We start from the raw sequence: 25,716 nt of genomic DNA on the forward strand, positions 1-25,716 counted from the left end.
CATAATAAAAACAAGTACAATAATATTAAACTGGTACAGTTGGAGAGAGGACCCTGCCCGCGAGGGATCACAATCTACAAGGGATGGTTGAGGATACAATAGGTGAGGGTAGAGCTGGTTGTGCAGTGGTTTGGTCAATCGGTGGTTACTGCAAGTTGTAGGCTATGGGTAGTTGTATGTAGGCTATGCAGTTTCTATGGGTGACTACAAATCAACTCCACAACACCCAGTCGTCAATCCAACTCCTTCAATCGATTGAGAGCATGATACATTTTTAAATGAATCTACTGAGTATGTGATTGATTTAGAATTATAGAATCATAGAATGTTAGTGTTGGAAGGGACCTCCAGGGTCATCGTGTCCAACCCCCTGCTCAATGCACCTCTTATCCAACACGCTGTTCAACAAACTACAATTTGGGACTTCTGCCCTCACCACTCTATTGAAACAACTCTAAAGGTACCGTCACACTAAGCGACGCTTCAGCGATACCGACAACGATGTCGATCGCTGCAGCGTTGCTGTTTGGTCGCTGGAGAGCTGTCACACAATAAAGCTCATAAAGCTTTTTAAAAATCAGTGCAATGAGGACTCCATTTAAAGGGAACCTGTCACCTGAATTTGGCGGGACTGGTTTTGGGTCATATGGGTGGAGTTTTCGGGTGTTTGATTCACCCTTTCCTTACCTGCTGGCTGCATGCTGGCCGAAATATTGGATTGAAGTTCATTCTCTGTTCTCCGTAGTACACGCCTGCGCAAAGTAATCTTACCTTGCGCAGGCGTGTACTATGGAAGACAGAGAATGAACTTCAATCCAATATTTCGGCCAGCATGCAGCCAGCAGGTAAGGAAAGGGTGAATCAAACACCCGAAAACTCCGCCCATATGACCCAAAACTGGTCCCGCCAAATTCAGGTGACAGGTTCCCTTTAATTAATCACCCTACCAGACTTAGCTTTCACAGTAAATGACTACACATTTTATCGTGAGTCACAAGTCCTCGTCCTGTGTCAATTGACTCTGGTATGTGATTTAAACCACATGTCCAAGCATTTACTACCTTCTCTTACCTTAAACTCTGAAAACTTTTCTTTTCCTTAACTCTCAGTCAACAAAAATGTTATTACATTATCTCCCATCTCAACTACTGCAACATCCTCTTTGATGTCATCCCATTTATCACTCTTACATCCCTTCATATCTATCCTCAAAGGGAACCTGTCTACATGAAAAGATTTTCTTAACCTGCAAACATGGGCTTAATGTCTAGGTTAATAGAGATCAGATTGATCAATGCAAATTAGTTTACACAAAAAGGATTTTTTTCCCCCAAACTTCTCATTTTGGGATATTTTTCTTCCTCCCAAGGCATAGAGCCCTTCCTAATGGTATTTGATCTAAAACAGAATCCTAGCTGACATCTCAAAAATTGGCTTTCATCTTCTGGAAATGTGGTCATAATCTCCTGCTTTTCATCATAACTACAACCAATTGTTGAAGTTCCAGTGAATAATAAGTGCTAATATTTCTATGGTGCTATATTTAGGTTTCCATTCTAGAGTAAAATCCCTGCTTACGTCACAAGCCAGATAGATCCTCCAAAGCCTGTAATTCAATTATGTTATATCTCCAAGCATAGCAGGCCTCTAGAGAAATTATTCTGTTATCGCTCAGTGGATAGACCCTTGACTGCTAAACCAGACCATAAGCTGAAGTAATGTACAATCCACAAGACTTCCCAATATTGGAATACCCTATCTAAAATGTAATCCCATTTCTGATAGTTTTCGTTAGTGCTTAGTTGGAGGTCAAATGAAGGACGTGACAATCCATGAACTAAATAGGTTTTACTTTTTAGCTTCAGCAAACTACAAGTTAATGTAAAGTTCCTTAATATAGAAACATTCAGTAAGTATCCGTATATAATATAATCCAACTTCAGTGTGGCCTAATTACAACTGAATGTGGATTATTGGTCAGTCATCCAAAAATATTCATCTCCATAAGTATTTGTTAATTGACTCCCATCTGGTCATGCAAAATTCTAAATTATATGAGAAGCAGGGTCTGATTAATTAATTAAAATCACACCCTGTTTCTTATATATTATTATTGATTGGTGGTCACTGCTTTCTAGAAAAATTCTAAGTTACATTTCAATTACACTATATATTGCAAAAATTGTTGAAAACCCTTTCCTACCATATGTAGTTTTGTCCTTCCTGACCCGGTCAGATTTTTCAAAATTGACATGCGTCACTTTATGTCGTAAGATCTAAGGGGGAACGTTTCTCCTTGCGGAGAGTGACATGTCAAGCGTGACATGCCAAGGTGAGGATTTCCTCTGAGAAATATGCAAATTGTCTCTTCAGAGCGGAAAAGAACTAGAATTCTAGTGCCACCTATTATAAAAGTCTAAACCAAAATCTCAATTTGCAGCACTGTGTTTCGGGGTACTTCCACGTTTGGCTGGGTGAAAAGCGTCTGACCGGGATCCAAGGGGTAATGTTTCTCCTTGGGGAGAGTAATGTTTCTCCTTGGGGCATATCAAGTCTGACATGCCAAGGTGAGGAGACTTTTAAGCCTTGCATTACTCCTCTGGGAAATATGCAAATTGCTATTTCAGAGAAGACGAGGACTAGAACACTAATGCCAGCTATTGGAATTAGCAATCCTAAAAGTCAACATTGACTCTCTAAGGAGCCTTGCCACAAAGCCCAAAACACAGTGTCTGCAAATTGAGATTTTGGTTTTGGCTTTTATCCTAAGTCATGTAGCAAGGCTCATTACTCTGCAAATCATTTAGAGATAGAAAATATAAACGTCTTCATTGTTTACATTTCAATGACCTGCACCTATGAAGTTTGGCAGATCGTTAATTTTACTGAAGGATTCCCTTTAACCTCTTTCTGACCTCAGACGGGATAGTACGTCCGAGGTCAGATACCGATACCGCGCTTTGATGTGGGCTCTGGCGGTGAGCCCTCTTCAAAGCCGGCACATGTCAGCTGTTTTGAACAGCTGACATGTGCCCGCAATAGCGGCGGGTGAAATCGCGATTCAAACGCCGACAGCGGCATTTAACTGGCGCTTCCGGTCAGGCGGCCGAAAATGAGTGCATCGCCGACCCCCGTCACATGATCGGTGGTCAGCAATGCTTCTGCATTGTAACCATAGAGGTCCTTGAGACCTCTATGGTTACTGATGCCAGCCTGCTGTGAGCGCCACTCTGTGGTCGGCGCTCATAGCACACCTGCATTTCTGCTGTATAGCAGCGATCTGATGATCGCTGCTATGTAGCTGAGCCGATTGAGTTGTACCAGCTTCTAGCCTCCCATGGAGGCTATTGAAGCATGGCAAAAGTAAAAAAAAGTTTAAAAAATGTGAAGAAAATAAAAAAAATATAAAAGTTTAAATCACCCCCCTTTCGCCCCATTCAAAATAAATCAATAAAAAAAAAATCAAACCTACACATATTTGGTATCGCCGCGCTCAGAATCGCCTGATCTATTAATAAAAAAAAAGCATTAACCTGATTGCTAAACGGCGTAGTGAGAAAAAATTTGAAACTTCAGAATTACGTTTTTTTGGTCACCGTGAAATTGCATTAAAATGCAATAACGGGCGATCAAAAGAACATATCTGCACCAAAATACTATAATTAAAAACGCCAGCTCAGCACACAAAAAATAAGCCCTAAACCGACCCCAGATCATGAAAAATGGAGATGTTACGGGTATCGGAAAATGGCGCTATCTTTTTTTTTTTTTTTTAGCAAAGTTTGGAATTTTTTTTTCACCACTTAGATAAAAGAAAACCTAGCTATGTTTGGTGTCTATGAACTCGTACTGACCTGTAGAATCATAATGTTAGGTCACTTTTAGCATATAGTGAACCTAGTAAAAAAGCCAATCAAAAAACAAGGGTGGGATTGCACTTTTTTTGCAATTTCACCGCACTTGGAATTTTTTTCCGTTTTCTAGTACACGACATGCTAAAACCAATGATGTCGTTCAAAAGTACAACTTGTTTCGCAAAAAATAAGCCCTCATATGGCCATATTGACGGAAAAATAAAAAAGTTATGGCTCTGGGAAGAAGGGGAGCAAAAAACGAACACGGAAAAACGGAAAATCCCAAGGTCATGAAGGGGTTAAAGTCCAAAATAAAATACATTTTGACATTGTGCAAAATTTATTAAATTAATGCGCCATTTTGAAGAATGCAAAAAATGCAACGAATACCAAAAGGAAAAGAAGAGAAGTGACCTGAAAAAATAAAAACAAATGTTTGCACACGAAAAATACTGTTTTAAAACAAAATTATTATTTTTATTGCCATATTCTGAGAACTCTACTTTTTTTTTAATTATCTGTCAAAAGAGCCATTTGAGAGCTTGTTTTTTTTTCTGGATAAGATGATGTTTATATTAATACCATTTTGCAGTACATAGTATTTTTTGATTGCTTTTTATTCCTGTTTTTTGGGAGGAAGACAGAAGAAAAAACAACTTTCAGTCATATTATGCTTTTTAACCATCCACACTTTGATCGCTTTTTATTTAAATTTTTTTTTTGTGTAACAGTATGATGCAAAAACAGAATTTTTGTGTGTGTATTTTTTTTTTATGGTGCTCATTGTATGGGTTAAATAGTGTAATAGTTCTGCACCTCAGATCTCAGCGAAACTAAATACGAAATAATTTATTGAATTATTTTTATTTTGGTTTTTATGTAAAAGATACATTTTTGGCATTTTTTTCTATGATCTTTCATGTTATATTTTTTTTTTGTTTACTTTTTTTTTTTAAATTGTATGAATTTTTATTTTTTTACCCACTATGGAACTTTGACACCTGACACTTTGATCACTGGTTTAATACACAGCAATACTCGTTTAATGCTTAGCTTCAGGTTGCCACAACAAACATTGATACCCCGCGATCGTGTCTAAAGGGAGCAAATGGGATGGAAGAGGGAGCTTCCTCCCTCTCACAACCATGTAGATGCCAAGATTACCATTGACCACGGCATCGAGATGGGTAAATAGCCAGCATGCATGCTGTCACCGTTCCTAGCTCTGGTTAATATATACAGTAGATATACCGTCTCTACGCTGGTGTTGACCTTGTTGGATTTGAAATAGCATTTCCCATGTTGTAAAACAAAGCCAAGCATTGAGCCACCCTGCTATTCTTCTAAAGCCCTAGTAAGATGATGCCATTGCTGAGACTGCTAATACAGGGGTTGTCCACTACTAGGACAACCCCTTCGTGATCAAAATGTTTTGCCCCCATGAAATTTTAAAGTTTATACTCACTTCCTGTGCCGGTGTCGTTCTCGCGGTTTCGACACTCACTGTCCCGTGGATCGCGTGTTGTTGTGACACGTGATGCCGGAGTCCAATCAGCGCTGGTGTCACAGTCTCCACCTTCAGACAATTCAAACATGAAGAGGAAGTCCAGCCTGCAACTGAACTGAAGCTTCGTCTTCCTGCTCATTTCGAGGCAAGGCGAGGATAGTGACGCCAACAATGATTGTGTCATAACAGCACGGGAACGGTGCCAGCAAGGGAGGTGAGTATAAGCTTTATTATTTCATGGGGGCCAAGCAAGGGGTATGAGAAGAAGTTGTCCAAACAGTGGACAACTAACTAGTTTAATATTCCATTATCTAGCGTTTTTGGCCATCTTGGTCATTAGACCTGAGAGGGAGCGTGTCAGGTCTCTTGAGGCTTTTCAACTGCTCCCATGACTTGTCAGTCCTTTATTGATGATTTTCAGTAATGTTTTTTATTGTTTTATACAACTGCATATATTTAAGTAAACCGAACTTATATATAGTACAGCACCTCACTTTACAGTAACGATCCACTCACTTTGATTTTTTTACCTGGGGGGGGGGGGTTACAGGTTTTTGCTATGTAATCTGAAGACATCAGCGGCTGAAACACAGATTTCAACTCTGTGTCACCTACTAGGCTGTGTGTGCTGTTGTTTGATTACAATGAAGGTTTTATCACCAGGGCATTATTAATAGACATGAATGAATGAATAGACAAATAGACAATGTATGCAGAGAGCCTAGTTCGGGCAGGGGCCGTACATTATGTGGCTCTCAAATGAAATAGCAAAAAACTAACAGATTTTTTTTTTTTTTTTAAAAGAAGAAATTCCTATTACATTGGAGTACATATTTAATGGATGGATTATGATGACATATATTGATTACAATTATATCTAGTATCACATATGACAGTTTTAAGAACATGAATATTAGCAGCATACACTTACTGGTATGTGGTTGGACTAACATTAATTCGTCGAGGATGACTCCCTGATTCAAATTTGCTAGCCAAAGTGACGTTGTTTCCGAATAGACAATACCGAGGCATTCTGACTCCAACAACACCTGCAAAGACTGAACCGGAGTGGATGCCTATTCTCATCTGCAAATAAAAAAAATTGTATCGTCAGCACAATGCTCACACTGTACAAACAATGCATGCATTAGTACGAAAAAAAAATGTTGTGAAAAAAAGGATAGAACAAAGGTTAGGACATATAGAAATGGTATAAAAAAGTATAATTGCTATTTTTTATATATATATTCAGTGGTTTGCGAAAGTATTCACCTCCTTGGCTTTTTACATATTTTGTTACATTACAACTTGTGTTTAAATATTTTTGTAATCTGATTTGTATCTGATACATCGGCACTAAATAGTCTAAGTTAGTGAAATGAAGTTATAAAAATACAGGCATAAATAAAATTTACGGTATCAAATAATTTAAAATTGACATGTGCATATGTATTTTCCCCTTTTGCAATGAAGCCCCTAAAAGTTTCTGATGCAAGCAATTACCTTCATAAGTCACATGCTTAGTGAGAGGAAGTCCACTTGTGTGTAATCTACCGTATATACTCGAGTATAAGCCGACCCGAGTATAAGCCGGGGCATCTACTTTTGCCACGGAAAACTGGGTAAGCTTATTGACTCGAGTATAAGCCGGGTATGCATTGTCCCCCTAATCCCTGTCCTGCTATGCGTGGCTCCCTCTGTCCAGTCCTGGTGTGTGGCTCCCCGTCTTGTCCTGCTATGCGTGGCTACCCCCGTCCTGTCCTGGTATGTGGCTCCCATTGTCCTATCTTGGTATTTGGCTCCTTCATTCTGTCTTGGTATGTGGCTCCCCCTGTCCTCTCCTGGTATGTGGCTCCCCTTGTCCTGTCCTGGTATGTGTGGCTCCCTCGGTCCTGTCCTGGTATGTGGCTCCCCGTCTTGTCCTGCTATGCGTGGCTCCCCCCGTCCTGTCCTGGTATGTGGCTCCCCCTGTCCTGTCCTGGTATGTGGCTCCCCTCATCCTGTCCTGGTATGTGTGGCTCCCACAGTCCTGGCATGTGGCTCCCCGTCCTGTCCTGGTATGTGGCTCCCCTCATCCTGTCCAGGTATGTGGTTCCCCCTGTCCTGTCCTGGCATGTATGGCTCCCCCTGTTGTATGCATGGCTCCCCCGGACCTGCATTGCTCAGCTCAACCGGTCTACACTGCTCAGTTCCCCCGGTCCCGCAGTGCTTAGCTCCCCCAGTCCCGCATTGCTCAGCTCCCCCGGTCCACATTGCTCAGCTCTCCCGGTCCCACCCTGTTCAGCTCCCCTGGTCCGCATGGTTTGGCTTCCCCGTTCCGCATGGCTCAGCTCCCCCATCCCCCATGGCTCGGCTCCTCCGTGCCATGGTTGTATGCATGGCTCACATTGGCCTCCCTCCTCGTCATACTCACCCTTGCACCTGCATCTCGGTTGTCCTGGCACCGGCGGCTCTCCTCTCCTCTGCTAAGCGGTCACGTGGTACCACTCATTAAGGTAATGAATATGCGCTCCACAACTATGGGACTGGAGACGCGTTCATATTCATTACCTTAATGAGCGGTACCACGTGACCGCTCAGCACAGGAGAGGAGAGCCGCCGGCGCCGGGACAACAGAGATGCAGGGACGGAGATGCAGCGACGGAGGGCGAGTATGATCTCTTCAGTTAGCCGGCGGCTGCAGATGTAGCTGTCACTGTGCCACAGCCACCGGCTCCTATCACCCGCTGCTCCACCGCCAGCTTTTTGGATCCTGACTCGTGTATAAGCCGAGGGGGGCTTTTCAGCACAAAAATTGTGCTGAAAATCTCGGCTTATACACGAGTATATACGGTAAGTGTCACATGGGTTGTCAGTATATACACACCTTTTCTGAAAAGCCACAGATGCTGCAACATCATTAAGCAAGAGGCACCAGTAACCAAACACCATGAAGACCAAGACTCCCAAGCAACATGCCCGATGCCTTGGGGTCATACTTGATTCCGAGATTTCCTTCACCCCCACATCCGATCATTGGCTCGCTCTTCTTATCTGCATCTCAAAAACATTTCTAGAATTTGCCCTTTTCTTACTTTCAACTCTGCAAAAACTCTTACTGTTTCACTCATTCATTATCGTCTGGACTATTGTAATGCTCTCCTAAACGGCCTCCCTCTTACCAAACTCTCCCCACTCCAATCTGTACTGAATGCTGCTGCCAGGATTATATTCCTCACCAACCATTACACCGATGCCTCTACCCTGTGCCAGTCATTACACTGGTTACCCATCCACTCCAGAATCCAGTACAAAACTATTACTCTCATTCACAAAGCGCTCCATGGCTCAGCACCACACTACATCTCCTCCCTGGTCTCAGTCTACCACCCTACCCGTGCCCTCCGTTCTGCTAATGACCTGAGGTTAGCATCCTCAATAATTAGAACCTCCCACTCCCATCTCCAAGACTTTTCACGTGCTTCGCCAATTCTTTAGAATGCACTACCTAGGTTAATACGATTAATCCCCAATCCCCACAGTTTTAAGCGTGCCCTAAAAACGCATTTGTTCAGACTGACCTACCGCCTCAACGCATTAACCTAACTATCCCTGTGTGGCCCATTCATATAAGTTAAACCAAAATCAGGCTCCTCGCATCATGTTCTCATACACTTTATGCAGTTATTAGCCCTCTGTGTCTGTACTGCTACATACTTAGGCTGTTAACTGGTTCATGCAGCTTTACATGAACACCCGATCCTTACACTATGGCTGGTCCAAACAACGAAAGCAATTGTTACCACCCACCTCTCGTGTCTCCCCTTTTCCTCATAGTTTGTAATCTTGTGAGCAGGGCCCTCACTCCTCTTGGTATCGGTTTTGAACTGTGATTTCTGTTATGCTGTAATGTCTATTGTCTGTACAAATCCCCTCTATAATTTGTAAAACACTGCAGAATATGTTGGCGCTATATAAATAAAATTATTACTATTATTATTATTATTATTATTATTAAGACCAAGGAAATCTCCAAACAAGTCAGGGACAAAGTTGTTGAAAAGAATAAGTCAGGGTTGGGTAATAAAATAAAAATATCCCAATGTCTGATGATTCCCCGGACCACCATCAAATCCATTATCATCAAATGGAAAGAACATGTTACAGCAACAAACCTGCCAAGAGACAGCTGTACACGAAAACTCTCAGCCCAGCCAAGAAGGGCATTAATCAGAGAAGCAGCACAGAGACCAAAGGTAACCCCAAAAGAGCTGCAGAGTTCCCATACAGAGACTGGAGTATTTGTACATACAACTACGATAAGCCGTACAATCCATACAAGTGGCCTTTATGGAAGAGTGGGCAAAAAGAAGCCTTTACTTACACACAAAAATTGTAATGCTCATTTTGAGCTTCCCAAAATACATGTGGGAGACTCCCCAAATGTATGGAGGAAGGTGCTGTGGTCAGATAAGACCAAAAAAGAAATTTTTGGCCAACAAGGTAAATTCTATGTTTGGTGCCAAACAAACACAGCCCATCATCCCAAGAACACCATCCAAACAGTGAAACATGGTGGGTGGCACATCATGCTGTGGGGATGTTTTACGGAAGCAGGAACAGACAAAATGGTCCAAGTCGAGGGGAAGATGGATGATGCAAAATACCAAAATACAGGGATATTCTTGAGCAAAACCTGTTTCAGTCTGTCAGTTATTTGGGACTGAGATGGAGGTTCACCTTCCCAGAAGACAATGACCCAAAACACACTGCTAAAGAAACACTCGAGTGGTGTAAGGGGAAAAGTGTAAATATTTTAGAGTAACCTAGTCAAAGCCCAGACCTTATCCAATTGAGAGTCTGTGGTCAGACTTGAAGATTGCTGTGCATCAGAGGAAACCATCTAACTTGAAGAACCTGGAGCAGTTTTTCCTTGAGGAATAAGCAAAATTCCCAGGGGCAAGATGTGGAAAGCTCATAGAGACTTATCCAAAGCGACTTTCAGTTGTAATTGCAGCAAAAGGAGGCTCTACAAAGTACTGACTTTAGGGAGGTGAATAGTTATGCAGACTGAGGTTTTGAATAATTTTGCCTTATTTGTTGTTTGCTTCACAAAAATAAAAGAAAACCAAATGTTCACAGTTATAGGCATGTTCTGATGCAAACTGTCCAAAGAAACAGTGACATTCCAGGCTGTGAGGTAGCAAAACACGAAAATGCCAAGGAGGGATTGGAGTGAATACTTTTGCAAGCCACTGTATATTGTTATTTGTTTTGTTTTTTTAATACAGTAGGGGTCGGATTCATCAAGGTGTCTGGAGTCATACACCTTAAAATGTCACAAAACGTTTGTGCAACTCAAAGTTGAGGAAACCTTTTGTGTTTTCACACCAGCCCCAGACATCTGCCCCAAAATGTGCAGAGCTTGGGCATGACAAAGCAGATTCATCAAAATTTATGCCACTTTAGTAAATTGTGGCAGATATGTACACCAATCACTGACTCAGTTTAATCCTAATAAAACCGTATGGAAATGGCACTGCACCGATCGACGTGAAAAGACTTTTAATACTCTCCGAGGGGATTTAAGAAAATACATCCTATTCACCCGTGTTAAACCCTGACCTGACTTTTTACACCTCTGCAGCTCCCGGTCTTCCATGTGGGTATTTGGTTTTTCCGACGTTGAGATAAATCTGATCATGTTGGCAGAGACGTATGTAATTGATGACAATGAAGCGCATCAGCGCCCCCCCCATGTTATCCAACAGGCCTCAATGCTGGAAGAACCAAAGATCGGCACGGTAGACGACAAGCTGTCAGGCATGGGTCCGATACAGATGAGTAAAAGTGCTTTTTATTTTTGATTAAATCCCTTCCCGAGCCATATTTTTGCTGGATTTGTGGGATTCAAATCCCAAAAGTTCCTATTTCCCATTTTTTTTTCGGCGAGAAAGGGGTGAATTCATAACAAATTCTATCCATTATGGATCAGTCATCTCCAAAGTTGAGTTTTCTTATGACTTTCTATGGGCGATGCCTTGCATTATGCATTATAGCTGCAATACCAGACACGGACAGATGTGGCACTATTTCTTGAAAAAGAGCAGACATTATTAATTTTCCTGGACAACCCTTTTAAGAATAATAGCTGTGCTCTGATTGGTTGCTACGGGGAACAAGGACAGTTTTTTTTTTCCGCTCGACGCTTTTGATGAACGAGACCTATTGTTCTACAAATAGTTCCGTCTTTAGATTAGTCTCCAGATGAAAGCCATTTTTATGTTATAAAAAGAACGGCGTACATGGATTTGCATGCGGCGGCTTGACATGAACAGAACATTGAAGAGTAGGATCGTTGCCTAGTAACATTCGATTTCAAGGTGACATTTAAAACTTTCTTCTAAAGTCATACAAAACATCTGCTGTTTGTAAGACAGGACACATTTTCTCCTTAGAATGGTGCGATGCTAATAATGAATACTTTCACATAAAGGCAGGAAGAGTTACGTGAGATCCTCTCTGGTAATGATACAATGCCAATCCCTGCAGCGGGCGGCCGTGCCAATTGCATTTCATCTTTAGAAAATGTCACTGGCAGCTTGCCAGCTAGGGCAGGCGAGGTATCAAAATTTCAACTGCAAAACATATTTGGGAAAATAAACATTTAAACATTCCCGTTATTTACAATATCTTGTATAAAAATGTACAAATTTTCTAAAAAAAAAAATTAAAAATTAAAAACCCCCATATCATGCAATAATACGGACTTACAACACACTTATGTAAAGGGGATGTGTCACCAGACCAAAGTGAAACGATTTTTTTTCTTTTATTTTATTCCTACTGTTCCCCTGAGTATTGCAAGGTTAAAAAAAAAAAAAACGCCTTACAGTTCCAGAGATATGGGATTTTTTATTTAATACTAATTTTTTATTAGTTTTACCAATAGGGCAGACCCCCAGGGAACCCATTAACCCTCCGTCACATACAATATTCGGACTAACGAGTTCACATACAATGTGCCTGTCAGGCGCCTGCTGGAAAAATACCTATAATATCTAATGTTTGCAATTCCAGTGCTCTAAAAGTGATCAGTGACCTTCATAGGGATGTAATAAAAGGGACTACACATAATCAGTTGCAAAAAAAAACATTTACTTAACATAAAACTAATAACTATGAAATACAAACTTTTCAAAACTCCCGCCAAATAGTCCCCAGTTCGACTCTCTCAAAAAAATGTACAAAGAAAATTTTTGAACACAAACTTAATTTTAAGGTACCTTAAGTACTATTAAAAACATATTCAATCAGAAGTAGATGCTGAGGTTTCCCCAGAAAAGTCACACTTGCAGAGCAAATAGCAAGAATTACACACCATTTTTGCATGTGTCAGGCAAATTGCTTTATGACATTTGAGACATTCATAATTTGAAAGCCTTCTGGTTCCGCTTTCCGTTTGGCAGGTGGTGCATCTCCTTCTTTTGTGAGGTGGTGCAGATGGTGACTTTTCACCATCATCTTCTGGGCGGAACCTTTTGAGGTGAACTTGAAGGCGAGAGGGGATACCGATTGTTTTCACGCTTCTCCTGCGTAGCTCTCCAAGTACTAGTTCATGGGCCAATTTTTTCAGATACAATCGTCTACGGAGTGGTTCAAGCTTGTTTTCAAGATAAATTACTTGTGAATTTATACCACCCAAATTCAACATAGCAAAAAATATGACCATTGGCCAGCGTTTGATGTTTCTGCTGACGTTGAAAGTGGAGCACATCTGATCTGCTGTATCCACACCCCCTTTGGTGGCATTGTAAAATGTAATTATCTCCGGTTTTTTTTCTGCCCCAGTCCCAGGATCGATGGCAGCATCATCATGAAGTATTGATAGAAGAAGTACGATTTTTCTGGAATGGCTTCTTGTTCCATTTAGTATTTTTATCTTTTCCAATATAATATGATCCAACTTCTTCATCCTCACCACTGTCACCATCTTGCTCTGTTTCAGAATCCAGGACACATTCTTCCACCTCATCATGAGAATCAATCTCACTTTCCTCTCCTAAATCCTCATTCAGTGTGAGGTCTCTATCATCTAACAGCATGTTTGTTACTTCCTCAACATCAAGTTGTTTGGATAAATTGTACATTTTCCTCTCCATTTCAGCAGATAATCTGAAGCAAGAGAAGGAATATGTTAGGGAACTACTGTATATGCCTGAGCAGCACACTTTCTTTTATAAAATCTCCCTTATTTCTATGAAATATCCTCACATTTTGTGCTATACATTCATAAAACAAGCTAAATAAACTATTGTGATGAATAAAAACATAAAATACCAACCTTACTGAATGTGACGTATTCACATACAATGAGCCTGAGAGATCAGTACAGCTATATCCTCTCCCCTGAAGCTCTGAAATCCAACTGTTATATCAGGTTTCACAGACCTTCAAGAGACAGGAGACTACCTGGAGGGAGGGGGTTTCCTCACAATCTGGTGAGGAAGGAGAAATGAAAGTAAAAGAGAAGCGCCTGTCAGATCAGTTGTATGTGACGGAGGGTTAAAAAAACACTTAATAGAATAGAATAGAAAAACTGAAACCGTGTGGTGGTTAAAAAAATGGGAATAATGGGTGGAAATAAAATAACAGCAAAAACTGGCCACTTTTGACCAGGCGACAGGTCCTGTTCAAAGGGTTATTCCCAAACATCAAGTTATTCCATAATGATAAGGTTAGATAACTTGCAGAAGAGGGCAACGGTTCAAGAACAAAATACGGGCCCTTTGAAGTCCAATAGCTCATCATAATGCACAATTCTATCTGCTGTGGAAGTGGCCCCCTTACTTCTTCAGAACCTTTGTATGTTCCCTCCGTGTTTATGTGGGTTTCCTCCGGGCACTCCGGTTTCCTTCCACAATCCAAAGACATACTGATAGGGAATTTAGATTGTGAGCCCCATTGGGGACAGCAATGTAAATGTGTGCAAACTGTAAAGCGCTGCGGAATATGTTAGCGCTATATAAAAATAAAGATTATTATTATTAACCTGCGCTGCTGCACAAGTCGCACCAATGATATGTGAGCCCAGTCTGGAGCCCTGTCCGCAATAGACCACAGGTGCATATACTGGGCCTTTGCTCTATTGAACTGGATGCCTAGTTAACCGGGGTGGTCTTAGATGCTTATATTAACCCCTTTGCGACATACGTCATACTAGTACGGTGCATGCCGCTTCTCTCCCTTTGATGTGGTCTCTGGCGGTGAGCCCACATCTTTCCCGTCACATGTTAGCTGTTTTGAACAGCTGACATGTACCCGGAACAGCCGCGGGTGGAATCGCGATCCACCAGGGCTATTAACCGTTAAGTGCCACTATCAAACTCTGACAGCAGCATTTAACACGTGCTTCTGGGCATCGGGCCGGAAATGCGCTCATAGGTGTCCCCCGTCATGTGATCGCGGGTCACCGATGGGTTGGCATGACAACCAGAGGTCTCCTGCAGACCTCTATTGTTGGCAATACCGGATTGCTATGAGCGCCGCCAGGTGGACGACGCTCACAGCAACTCAGCAATTCTGCTACATATAAGCAATCTGATCATCGCCTGTATGTAGCAGAGCCGATCAAGTTATGGCAGCTTCTAGTCTCCCATGGAGACTATTGAAGCATGCCAAAAGCAAAAAAAAATTATTTTAAAAATATTAAAAATAATACAAAAATATAATAGTTCAAATCAGCCCCCTTTCGCCCCATTCAAAATAAAACAATAAAAAAAAAAATCAAACCTACACATATTTGGTATCACCACAATCAGAATTGCCCGATCTATCAATAAAAAAAGTATTAACCTGATCGCTAAACGGCGTAGCAAGAAAAAAAAGTCAAAAAGCCAGAATATTACGTTTTTTTTGGTCGCAAATCCGCTGTGGATCCGCAGCAAAAACCGCAGCGTGTGCACACAGCGTGAAATCACTGAATCTGAGACTTGGTAAGAAAGTGGATTGGGTTCAAGTAGTGTTAAAAAACAAGAGCTGAAAAAAAGGAGTTCAAGGCCTATTAAGACTTATTATTTTCATACCTTTTACTACTTTTCAGGCTGCCGTCACACTATCAGTATTTGGTCAGTATTTTACCTCAGTATTTGTAGCCAAAACCAGGAGTGGAACAATTAGAGGAAAAGTATAATAGAAACATATGCACCACTTCTGTATTTATCACCCACTCCTGGTTTTGACTTACAAATACTGATGTAAAATACTGATCAAATACTGATAGTGTGACGGCAGCCTTATTTTTCGCTTAGATAATTGAATGTAAGTCCGCAAGGACAGGGTCCTCTCCCCTCTGTACCAGTCTGTCACTGCAAACCAGTTTACTGTAAATGTTATCTATAACCCTGTATGTAACCCCTTTCTCATGTACAGCACCATGGAATTAATGGTGCTATATAAATAAATAATAATAATAATAATAATTGATTGCAGGATTGGAGGCTTTCTTCACTAAACAGTCTGCCATATGTATGCAAAACTGGAACAGGTATGCCAGGGTGAATATCACTGTGTCAGATCGTAACATGGCTTGGGGAGGTAGTCATGGGCAAAGTAATCATCATCCATGCACCGGCACGCTACATGAATATAGGGGTTTGGCTGGGTGTGTGGGCTTTGTCTACGGGGGCACATGATGCCGGAGACTTCGACTAACCAGGACCAGATGGAGTAGATTTCAATTAGGGAGACCACCACTCAAAAATAAACATTTTTTTTCCTTAACAAAATTTGGTGGGGAATATGTACAATAGATAGAGGGCTTATAACTTCACAAATGTTTCCTTTACAATATGAAGCATCTTCACATACAATCTCTCTACTTCTTCTAAGCGTACTTGTTTCTGCTTCAAGTTCTTCACCACAAACCACCCAGCACAGTACTATAGTCCAGTATGTGAGAGTCCTATACTTCAATCCACGATTCCACATCCTTAATTCCTCTTAGGGGAACTAGTGCGCCACTATGACTGATAATAATAATAATAATCTTTATTTTTATATAGCGCTAACATATTCCGCAGCGCTTTACAGTTTGCACACATTATCATCACTGTCCCCGATTGGGCTCACAATCTAGAATTCCTATCAGTATGTCTTTGGAATGTGGGAGGAAACCGGAGTGCCCGGAGGAAACCCACGCAAACACGGAGAGAACATACAAACTCTTTGCAGATGTTGTCCTGGGTGGGATTAGAACCCAGGACCCCAGCGCTGCAAGGCTGTAGTGCTAACCACTGCGCCACCGCGCCTGCCGTGCTGACTGATACTTAGCTTCTCTGCATACTGGTGCCTTGGGACTCCCGCCCACACTCTCTTTGTCTCACGTTCCCTATTCCACCCTGGCCCATTACCTCTCTGAGTTGTAAACTTGGGACCGTACAGCTAGGTGTCCTGCCATGTGCATCACTCTATCCTTCAGTCACTTTCCTTCCTCTACTCCCGATCTTGCTATCCATTGTCTCTGTCTTCATTCCCAACCGGGATCTCCCACGTTGTGCGGCTCTGCTCACTATTCAGACCATAGGTCTGCTTCTGGTGCACGCTGGGCCCTATCTGTCTCTCTAAAAGGAAACTGTATCGGTCCCTTCAACTTGGGCTAGTCCCAAACATTAACACTAACTCTCCCTATTGTCCAGGGGAATACAGCACTGTCTCTACGAATGCATGTTCTAATACACAGTATGTAAGGGTGTGACAGGGACTGTCATATGCCTTTCCTCCTGAAGACAACAATGGTAAAATGTATGTTATCACATGTGGTTTTATTGTGTATTTATGAGTGGTGTGAAATGTAGAATTGCATAGAATCTTATGGGCACTGCTTTGTGTGGTCATTGTAATGTAAACAATGTTCAATGTGTTTAATGTGTATTGCATAGGGAAAGTATAGATTTAGATTTAGGACACAAGGTTTAGTATAGGGCTTAGGAGTTAGACTCGGAAAGAAGATATGCAGTGGTGGGCATAATGATAGTAGGATATAGTGTACAGTTTAGGATACAGGTAATATGTCAGACAAAAAAGGGAAAGCATTTCCTGATTTAGATCAGATAGTGATAGACAGGGAAAAAAAAGAAGTTTAAGGGCAATGAGCTGGAGGCACGAGAAGTTCCTATTGTTCTAGCAGTATGGTAATTCCTTGCCTAGCAGTATGGTAATTCCTTGCGGTCATTCCTATAACGTCCGGAACCTTAGGCTCGATTCAGTGGCTATGGAGAGTGCTGAAAACCCTTCCATTACATGGAAGTTGGATGTGGAACCGTGTAAGGGGAACATGACAAATCTCGTGAGTAGAGTTGAGCGACCTTGACCTTTTTAGAGTCGAGCCGGGTTTCGCGAAACCCGACTATCTCAAAAGTCGGGTCGAGTTAAATCGGCCGATTATGACGTAAAGTCGGGATCGACCGACACACGAAACCCAATGCAAGTCAATGGGGCAGCATAGTCGGCAGTGAGTGGGGGCCAGGAAAACACCTAGAGTGCCCATTTTAATGTCAAAACCATCCATTCTTCTTAATGAAGCTTGTCAAGCGTAATTTACCTTATAATAATTGGAAGGCATTTGAAATTGGGGGTCATTTGGCTAAAGCTGTGGTGGGTAGGGCTGGTTCAAGTAATTAGTGGGCCCAGGAAATCTGGACCACGTCACGGCAGTGGAGCAGGGAGAGGTAAGTATTTCAACTTTGCAAGTGCTGTGAACCTGAGCAAGCAGGGGGGGCCCACTCATTGGCATTGGCACTGGCACAGGGCCCCTCAAAGTACAGCGGTGTGTTTGCACGGCGGGGGCGCCTCCCACCGGCAGCAACACTTTTGCGTACTATGAGAGGCCCTGTGCCAGTGACGTCGCCAACTAGTATTCCTCCCCCCACCTGATGAAGGAACCTGCACTTTCATCTGCACCTTCCTCTTTGTCCCCGTGTAAGGTGGTATGGTATGCGGGAAGAGCAACCTGACTTTCAGCAGGGTCACAATGTTGTTATGTAGCGTGCACGGGGAATGTTGCGTTATGGGTCAATGTACCAGCAGACTCATCTATCACTGGCTGGGCAATGGGCAGGATGAGGAGGAAACACAGATATAGGCCCAAAGAATAAAGTTGGCTAAATGCAGGCTGACACAGAGAGTAGGCCCAAATCAGTAAGTAGTCGAAATGCAGTTCAAAATTGGCAACCGTAGTAAACAGGCGGCACAGCTTTGTTCAGTGGAGGAGAACAGCAAGGAGTGGCAGACACCGATAGTAGGCCCCAACCCAACTAGTAGGCCAAATGCAGTCTAACATTAACAACTACTTAACGAGCGCCTGAAAACGGAATTTCAGGACAGGAAACCAGGAGAACAGCAAGGAGCGACAGACACTGTTAGTAGGCCCCAAACCAACTAGTACGCCAAATGCAGTTGTTCCATTTAACCACAATTTAACGAGAGCCTGAAGATAGAAGCTCAGGAAAGGCAACCTGGAGAACACCTTGGAGTGGAACACACCATCTCTCTCCACCCCATACCCATTTTGTAGGCCTAATGCAGTGTAGTTTTCTACAACTACTAAACGAGAGTCGGAAGACCGAAGCAATGGCAAGGAAACCTGGGGAACTGTTATGGCTGGCAATCAGGCAACACAGCGTGCAGTAATCAGCGCACATACAGAGATCTGGCAATAACCAAAAACAATAGGACGAGCTCTGAGACGTGGAATCTCTGTAGACTGCAGTACCTGATCTATCCTCACACAACTATAAGCAGCAGTGGATTGCGCCTAACAACTACCTATGCAACTCGGCACTGCCTGAGTAGCTGACTAGCCTGAAGATAGAAATACAAGCCTGACTTACCTCAGAGAAATACCCCAAAGGAATAGGCAGCCCCCCACATATAATGACTGTTAGCAAGATGAAAAGACAAACGTAGGAATGAAATAGATTCAGCAAAGTGAGGCCCGATATTCTAGACAGAGCGAGGATAGCAAAGAGAACTATGCAGTCTACAAAAAACCCTAAAACGAAAACCACGCAAAGGGGCAAAAAGACCCACCGTACCGAACTAACAGCACGGCGGTGCACCCCTCTGCTTCTCAGAGCTTCCAGCAAAAGACAATAGCAAGCTGGACAGAAAAAAACAGAAAACAAACTAGAAGCACTTATCTAGCAGAGCAGCAGGCCCAAGGAAAGATGCAGAAGCTCAGATCCAACACTGGAACATTGACAAGGAGCAAGGAAGACAGACTCAGGTGGAGCTAAATAGCAAGGCAGCCAACGAGCTCACCAAAACACCTGAGGGAGGAAGCCCAGAGACTGCAATACCACTTGTGACCACAGAAGTGAACTCAGCCACAGAATTCACAACAGTACCCCCCCCTTGAGGAGGGGTCACCGAACCCTCACCAGAACCCCCAGGTCGACCAGGATGAGCCACATGAAAGGCACGAACAAGATCTGGGGCATGGACATCAGAGGCAAAAACCCAGGAATTATCTTCCTGAGCATAACCCTTCCATTTGACCAGATACTGGAGTTTCCGTCTAGAGACACGAGAATCCAAAATCTTCTCCACAATATACTCCAATTCCCCCTCCACCAAAACAGGGGCAGGAGGCTCCACAGATGGAACCATAGGTGCCACATATCTCCTCAACAACGACCTATGGAATACATTATGTATGGAAAAGGAGTCTGGGAGGGTCAGACGAAAAGACACCGGATTGAGAATCTCAGAAATCCTATACGGACCAATAAAACGAGGTTTAAATTTAGGAGAGGAAACCTTCATAGGAATATGACGAGAAGATAACCAAACCAGATCCCCAACACGAAGTCGGGGTCCCACACGGCGTCTGCGATTAGCGAAAAGCTGAGCCTTCTCCTGGGACAAGGTCAAATTGTCCACTACCTGAGTCCAGATCTGCTGCAACCTGTCCACCACAGAATCCACACCAGGACAGTCCGAAGACTCAACCTGTCCTGAAGAGAAACGAGGATGGAACCCAGAATTGCAGAAAAATGGAGAGACCAAGGTAGCCGAGCTGGCCCGATTATTAAGGGCGAACTCAGCCAACGGCAAAAATGACACCCAATCATCCTGGTCAGCGGAAACAAAACATCTCAGATATGTTTCCAAGGTCTGATTGGTTCGTTCGGTCTGGCCATTAGTCTGAGGATGGAAGGCCGAGGAGAAAGATAGGTCAATGCCCATCCTACCACAAAAGGCTCGCCAGAACCTCGAGACAAACTGGGAACCTCTGTCAGAAACAATATTCTCAGGAATGCCATGTAAACGAACCACATGCTGGAAGAACAAAGGCACCAAATCAGAGGAGGAAGGCAATTTAACCAAGGGCACCAGATGGACCATTTTAGAAAAGCGATCACAGACCACCCAAATGACCGACATTTTTTGAGAAACGGGAAGGTCAGAAATGAAATCCATCGAAATATGTGTCCAAGGCCTCTTCGGGACCGGCAAGGGCAAAAGCAACCCACTGGCACGTGAACAGCAGGGCTTAGCCCTAGCACAAATTCCACAGGACTGCACAAAAGCACGCACATCCCGTGACAGAGATGGCCACCAGAAGGATCTAGCAACCAACTCCCTGGTACCAAAGATTCCTGGATGACCGGCCAGCACCGAACAATGAAGTTCAGAGATAACTTTACTAGTCCACCTATCAGGGACGAACAGTTTCTCGGCCGGACAACGATCAGGTTTATTAGCCTGAAATTTCTGCAACACTCTCCGCAAATCAGGGGAGATGGCAGACACAATGACTCCTTCCTTGAGGATACTCGCCGGCTCAGATAACCCCGGAGAGTCGGGCACAAAACTCCTAGACAGAGCATCCGCCTTCACATTTTTAGAGCCCGGAAGGTATGAAATCACAAAATCAAAACGAGCAAAAAATAACGACCAACGGGCCTGTCTAGGATTCAAGCGCTTGGCAGACTCAAGATAAGTAAGGTTCTTATGATCAGTCAATACCACCACGCGATGCTTAGCACCCTCAAGCCAATGACGCCACTCCTCGAATGCCCACTTCATGGCCAGCAACTCTCGGTTGCCCACATCATAATTACGCTCAGCAGCAGAAAATTTCCTGGAAAAGAAAGCACATGGTTTGAACACTGAGCAACCAGAACCTCTCTGTGACAAAACCGCCCCTGCACCAATCTCAGAAGCATCAACCTCGACCTGGAACGGAAGAGAAACATCAGGTTGACACAACACAGGGGCACAGCAAAAACGACGCTTCAACTCCTGAAAAGCTTCCACGGCAGCAGAAGACCAATTAACCAAATCAGCACCCTTCTTGGTCAAATCGGTCAATGGTCTGGCAATGCTAGAAAAATTACAGATGAAGCGACGATAAAAATTAGCAAACCCCAGGAATTTCTGCAGACTTTTTAGAGATGTCGGCTGAGTCCAATCCTGGATGGCCTGAACCTTAACCGGATCCATCTCGATAGTAGAAGGGGAAAAGATGAACCCCAAAAATGAAACTTTCTGCACACCGAAGAGACACTTTGATCCCTTCACGAACAAGGAATTAGCACGCAGTACCTGGAAAACCATTCTGACTTGCTTCACATGAGACTCCCAATCATCTGAGAAGATCAAAATGTCATCCAAGTAAACAATCAAGAATTTATCCAGATACTCACGGAAAATGTCATGCATAAAAGACTGAAAAACAGATGGAGCATTGGCAAGTCCGAACGGCATCACCAGATACTCAAAATGACCCTCGGGCGTATTAAATGCCGTTTTCCATTCATCTCCCTGCCTGATTCTCACCAGATTATACGCACCACGAAGATCAATCTTAGTAAACCAACTAGCCCCCTTAATCCGAGCAAACAAGTCAGAAATCAATGGCAAGGGATACTGAAACTTAACAGTGATCTTATTAAGAAGGCGGTAATCAATACACGGTCTTAGCGAACCATCCTTCTTGGCTACAAAAAAGAACCCTGCTCCCAATGGTGACGACGATGGGCGAATATGTCCCTTCTCCAGGGACTCCTTCACATAACTGCGCATAGCGGTGTGTTCAGGTACGGACAAATTAAATAAACGACCCTTAGGGAATTTACTACCAGGAATCAAATCGATAGCACAATCACAATTCCTATGCAGAGGTAGGGCATCAGACTTGGACTCTTCAAATACATCCTGAAAGTCCGACAAGAACTCTGGGATGTCAGAAGGAATGGATGACGAAATAGACAAAAATGGAACATCACCATGTACTCCCTGACAACCCCAGCTGGTTACCGACATAGAGTTCCAATCCAATACTGGATTATGGGTTTGTAGCCATGGCAACCCCAACACGACCACATCATGCAAATTATGCAGTACCAGAAAGCGAATAACTTCCTGATGTGCAGGAGCCATGCACATGGTCAGCTGGGCCCAGTACTGAGGCTTATTCTTGGCCAAAGGTGTAGCATCAATTCCTCTCAACGGAATAGGACACCGCAAAGGCTCCAAGAAAAATCCACAACGTTTAGCATAATCCAAATCCATCAGATTCAGGGCAGCGCCTGAATCCACAAACGCCATGACAGAATACGATGACAAAGAGCACATTAAGGTAATGGACAAAAGGAATTTGGACTGTACAGTACCAATAACGGCAGAGCTATCGAACCGCCTAGTGCGTTTAGGACAATTAGAAATAGCATGAGTAGAATCACCACAATAGAAACACAGTCTGTTCAGACGTCTGTGTTCTTGCCGTTCTACTTTAGTCATAGTCCTGTCGCACTGCATAGGCTCAGGTTTACTCTCAGGCAGTACCGCCAGATGGTGCACAGATTTACGCTCGCGCAAGCGACGACCGATCTGAATGGCCAAGGACATAGACTCATTCAAACCAGCAGGCATAGGAAATCCCACCATTACATCCTTAAGAGCTTCAGAGAGACCCTTTCTGAACAAAGCCGCTAGTGCAGATTCATTCCACAGAGTGAGTACTGACCATTTCCTAAATTTCTGACAATATACTTCTACATCATCCTGACCCTGGCATAAAGCCAGCAGATTTTTCTCAGCCTGATCCACTGAATTAGGCTCATCGTAAAGCAATCCGAGCGCCAGGAAAAATGCATCAACATTACTCAATGCAGAATCTCCTGATGCAAGAGAAAACGCCCAGTCCTGTGGGTCGCCGCGCAAAAAAGAAATAATAATCAAAACCTGTTGAATAGGATTACCAGAAGAATGAGGTTTCAAGGCCAAAAATAGCTTACAATTATTTCTGAAGCTCAGGAACTTAGTTCTGTCACCAAAAAACAAATCAGGAATCGGAATTCTTGGTTCTAGCATCGATTTCTGATCAATAGTATCTTGAATCTTTTGTACATTTACAACGAGATTATCCATTGAGGAGCACAGAGCCTGAATATCCATGTCCACAGCTGTGTCCTGAAGCACTCTAATGTCTAGGGGAAAAAAAAGACTGAAGACAGAGCTAAGAAAAAAAAATGATGTCAGGATTTCTTTTTTCCCTCTATTGGGAATCATTGGTGTGGCTCCTTGTACTGTTATGGCTGGCAATCAGGCAACACAGCGTGCAGTAATCAGCGCACATACAGAGATCTGGCAATAACCAAAAACAATAGGACGAGCTCTGAGACGTGGAATCTCTGTAGACTGCAGTACCTGATCTATCCTCACACAACTATAAGCAGCAGTGGATTGCGCCTAACAACTACCTATGCAACTCGGCACTGCCTGAGGAGCTGACTAGCCTGAAGATAGAAATACAAGCCTGACTTACCTCAGAGAAATACCCCAAAGGAATAGGCAGCCCCCCACATATAATGACTGTTAGCAAGATGAAAAGACAAACGTAGGAATGAAATAGATTCAGCAAAGTGAGGCCCGATATTCTAGACAGAGCGAGGATAGCAAAGAGAACTATGCAGTCTACAAAAAACCCTAAAACGAAAACCACGCAAAGGGGCAAAAAGACCCACCGTACCGAACTAACAGCACGGCGGTGCACCCCTCTGCTTCTCAGAGCTTCCAGCAAAAGACAATAGCAAGCTGGACAGAAAAAAACAGAAAACAAACTAGAAGCACTTATCTAGCAGAGCAGCAGGCCCAAGGAAAGATGCAGAAGCTCAGATCCAACACTGGAACATTGACAAGGAGCAAGGAAGACAGACTCAGGTGGAGCTAAATAGCAAGGCAGCCAACGAGCTCACCAAAACACCTGAGGGAGGAAGCCCAGAGACTGCAATACCACTTGTGACCACAGAAGTGAACTCAGCCACAGAATTCACAACAGGGAACACCTTGGAGTGTAACACACCATCTCTCTCCACCCGATACCCATTTTGTAGGCCTAATGCAGTGTAGTTTTCTACAACTACTAAACGAGAGTCGGAAGATCGAAGCAATGGCGAGGAAACCTGGAGAACACCTTGGAGTGTAACACACCATCTCTCTCCACCCCATAGCCAATTTGGAGGCCTAATGCAGCGTAGTTTCCAACAACTACTAAACGAGAGCATTAAGATCGAAGCTCTGGAAAGGCAACCTGGAGAACACCTTGGAGTGTAACACACCATCTCTCTCCACCCGATACCCATTTTGTAGGCCTAATGCAGTGTAGTTTTCTACAACTACTGAACGAGAGTCGGAAGACCGAAGCAATGGCAAGGAAACCTGGGGAACACCTTGGAGTGTAACACACCATCTCTCTCCACCCGATACCCATTTTGTAGGCCTAATGCAGTGTAGTTTTCTACAACTACTAAACGAGAGTCGGAAGATCGAAGCAATGGCAAGGAAACCTGGGGAACACCTTGGAGTGTAACACACCATCTCTCTCCACCCGATACCCATTTTGTAGGCCTAATGCAGTGTAGTTTTCTACAACTACTAAACGAGAGTCGGAAGACCGAAGCAATGGCAAGGAAACCTGGGGAACACCTTGGAGTGTAACACACCATCTCTCTCCACCCGATACCTAATTTGTAGGCCTAATGCAGTGTAGTTTTCTACAACTACTAAACGAGAGTCGGAAGACCGAAGCAATGGCAAGGAAACCTGGGGAACACCTTGAAGTGTAACACACCATCTCTCTCCACCCGATACCCATTTTGAAGGCCTAATGCAGTGTAGTTTTCTACAACTACTAAACGAGAGTCGGAAGACCGAAGCAATGGCAAGGAAACCTGGGGAACACCTTGGAGTGTAACACACCATCTCTCTCCACCCGATACCCATTTTGTAGGCCTAATGCAGTGTAGTTTTCTACAACTACTAAACGAGAGTCGGAAGACCGAAGCAATGGCAAGGAAACCTGGGGAGCAC

The 25,716-nt window shown here is 43.3% G+C and overlaps 1 protein-coding gene across 1 annotated transcript in view; it reads right to left on the bottom strand.

The window, feature by feature from the left end:
* GUCY1A2 (guanylate cyclase 1 soluble subunit alpha 2) overlaps positions 1–25,716 on the bottom strand; it is a 370,353-nt gene that overhangs the window by 26,667 nt on the left and 317,970 nt on the right. The window contains exon 7 of the mRNA XM_069759124.1: positions 6,293–6,447. Coding sequence (XP_069615225.1) covers positions 6,293–6,447 — 155 coding nt within the window. The remainder of the gene's footprint in view (positions 1–6,292; positions 6,448–25,716) is intronic.

This window comes from Ranitomeya imitator, chromosome 3 (assembly GCF_032444005.1).
Source record: "Ranitomeya imitator isolate aRanImi1 chromosome 3, aRanImi1.pri, whole genome shotgun sequence".
NCBI classification, from domain to species: domain Eukaryota; kingdom Metazoa; phylum Chordata; class Amphibia; order Anura; family Dendrobatidae; genus Ranitomeya; species Ranitomeya imitator.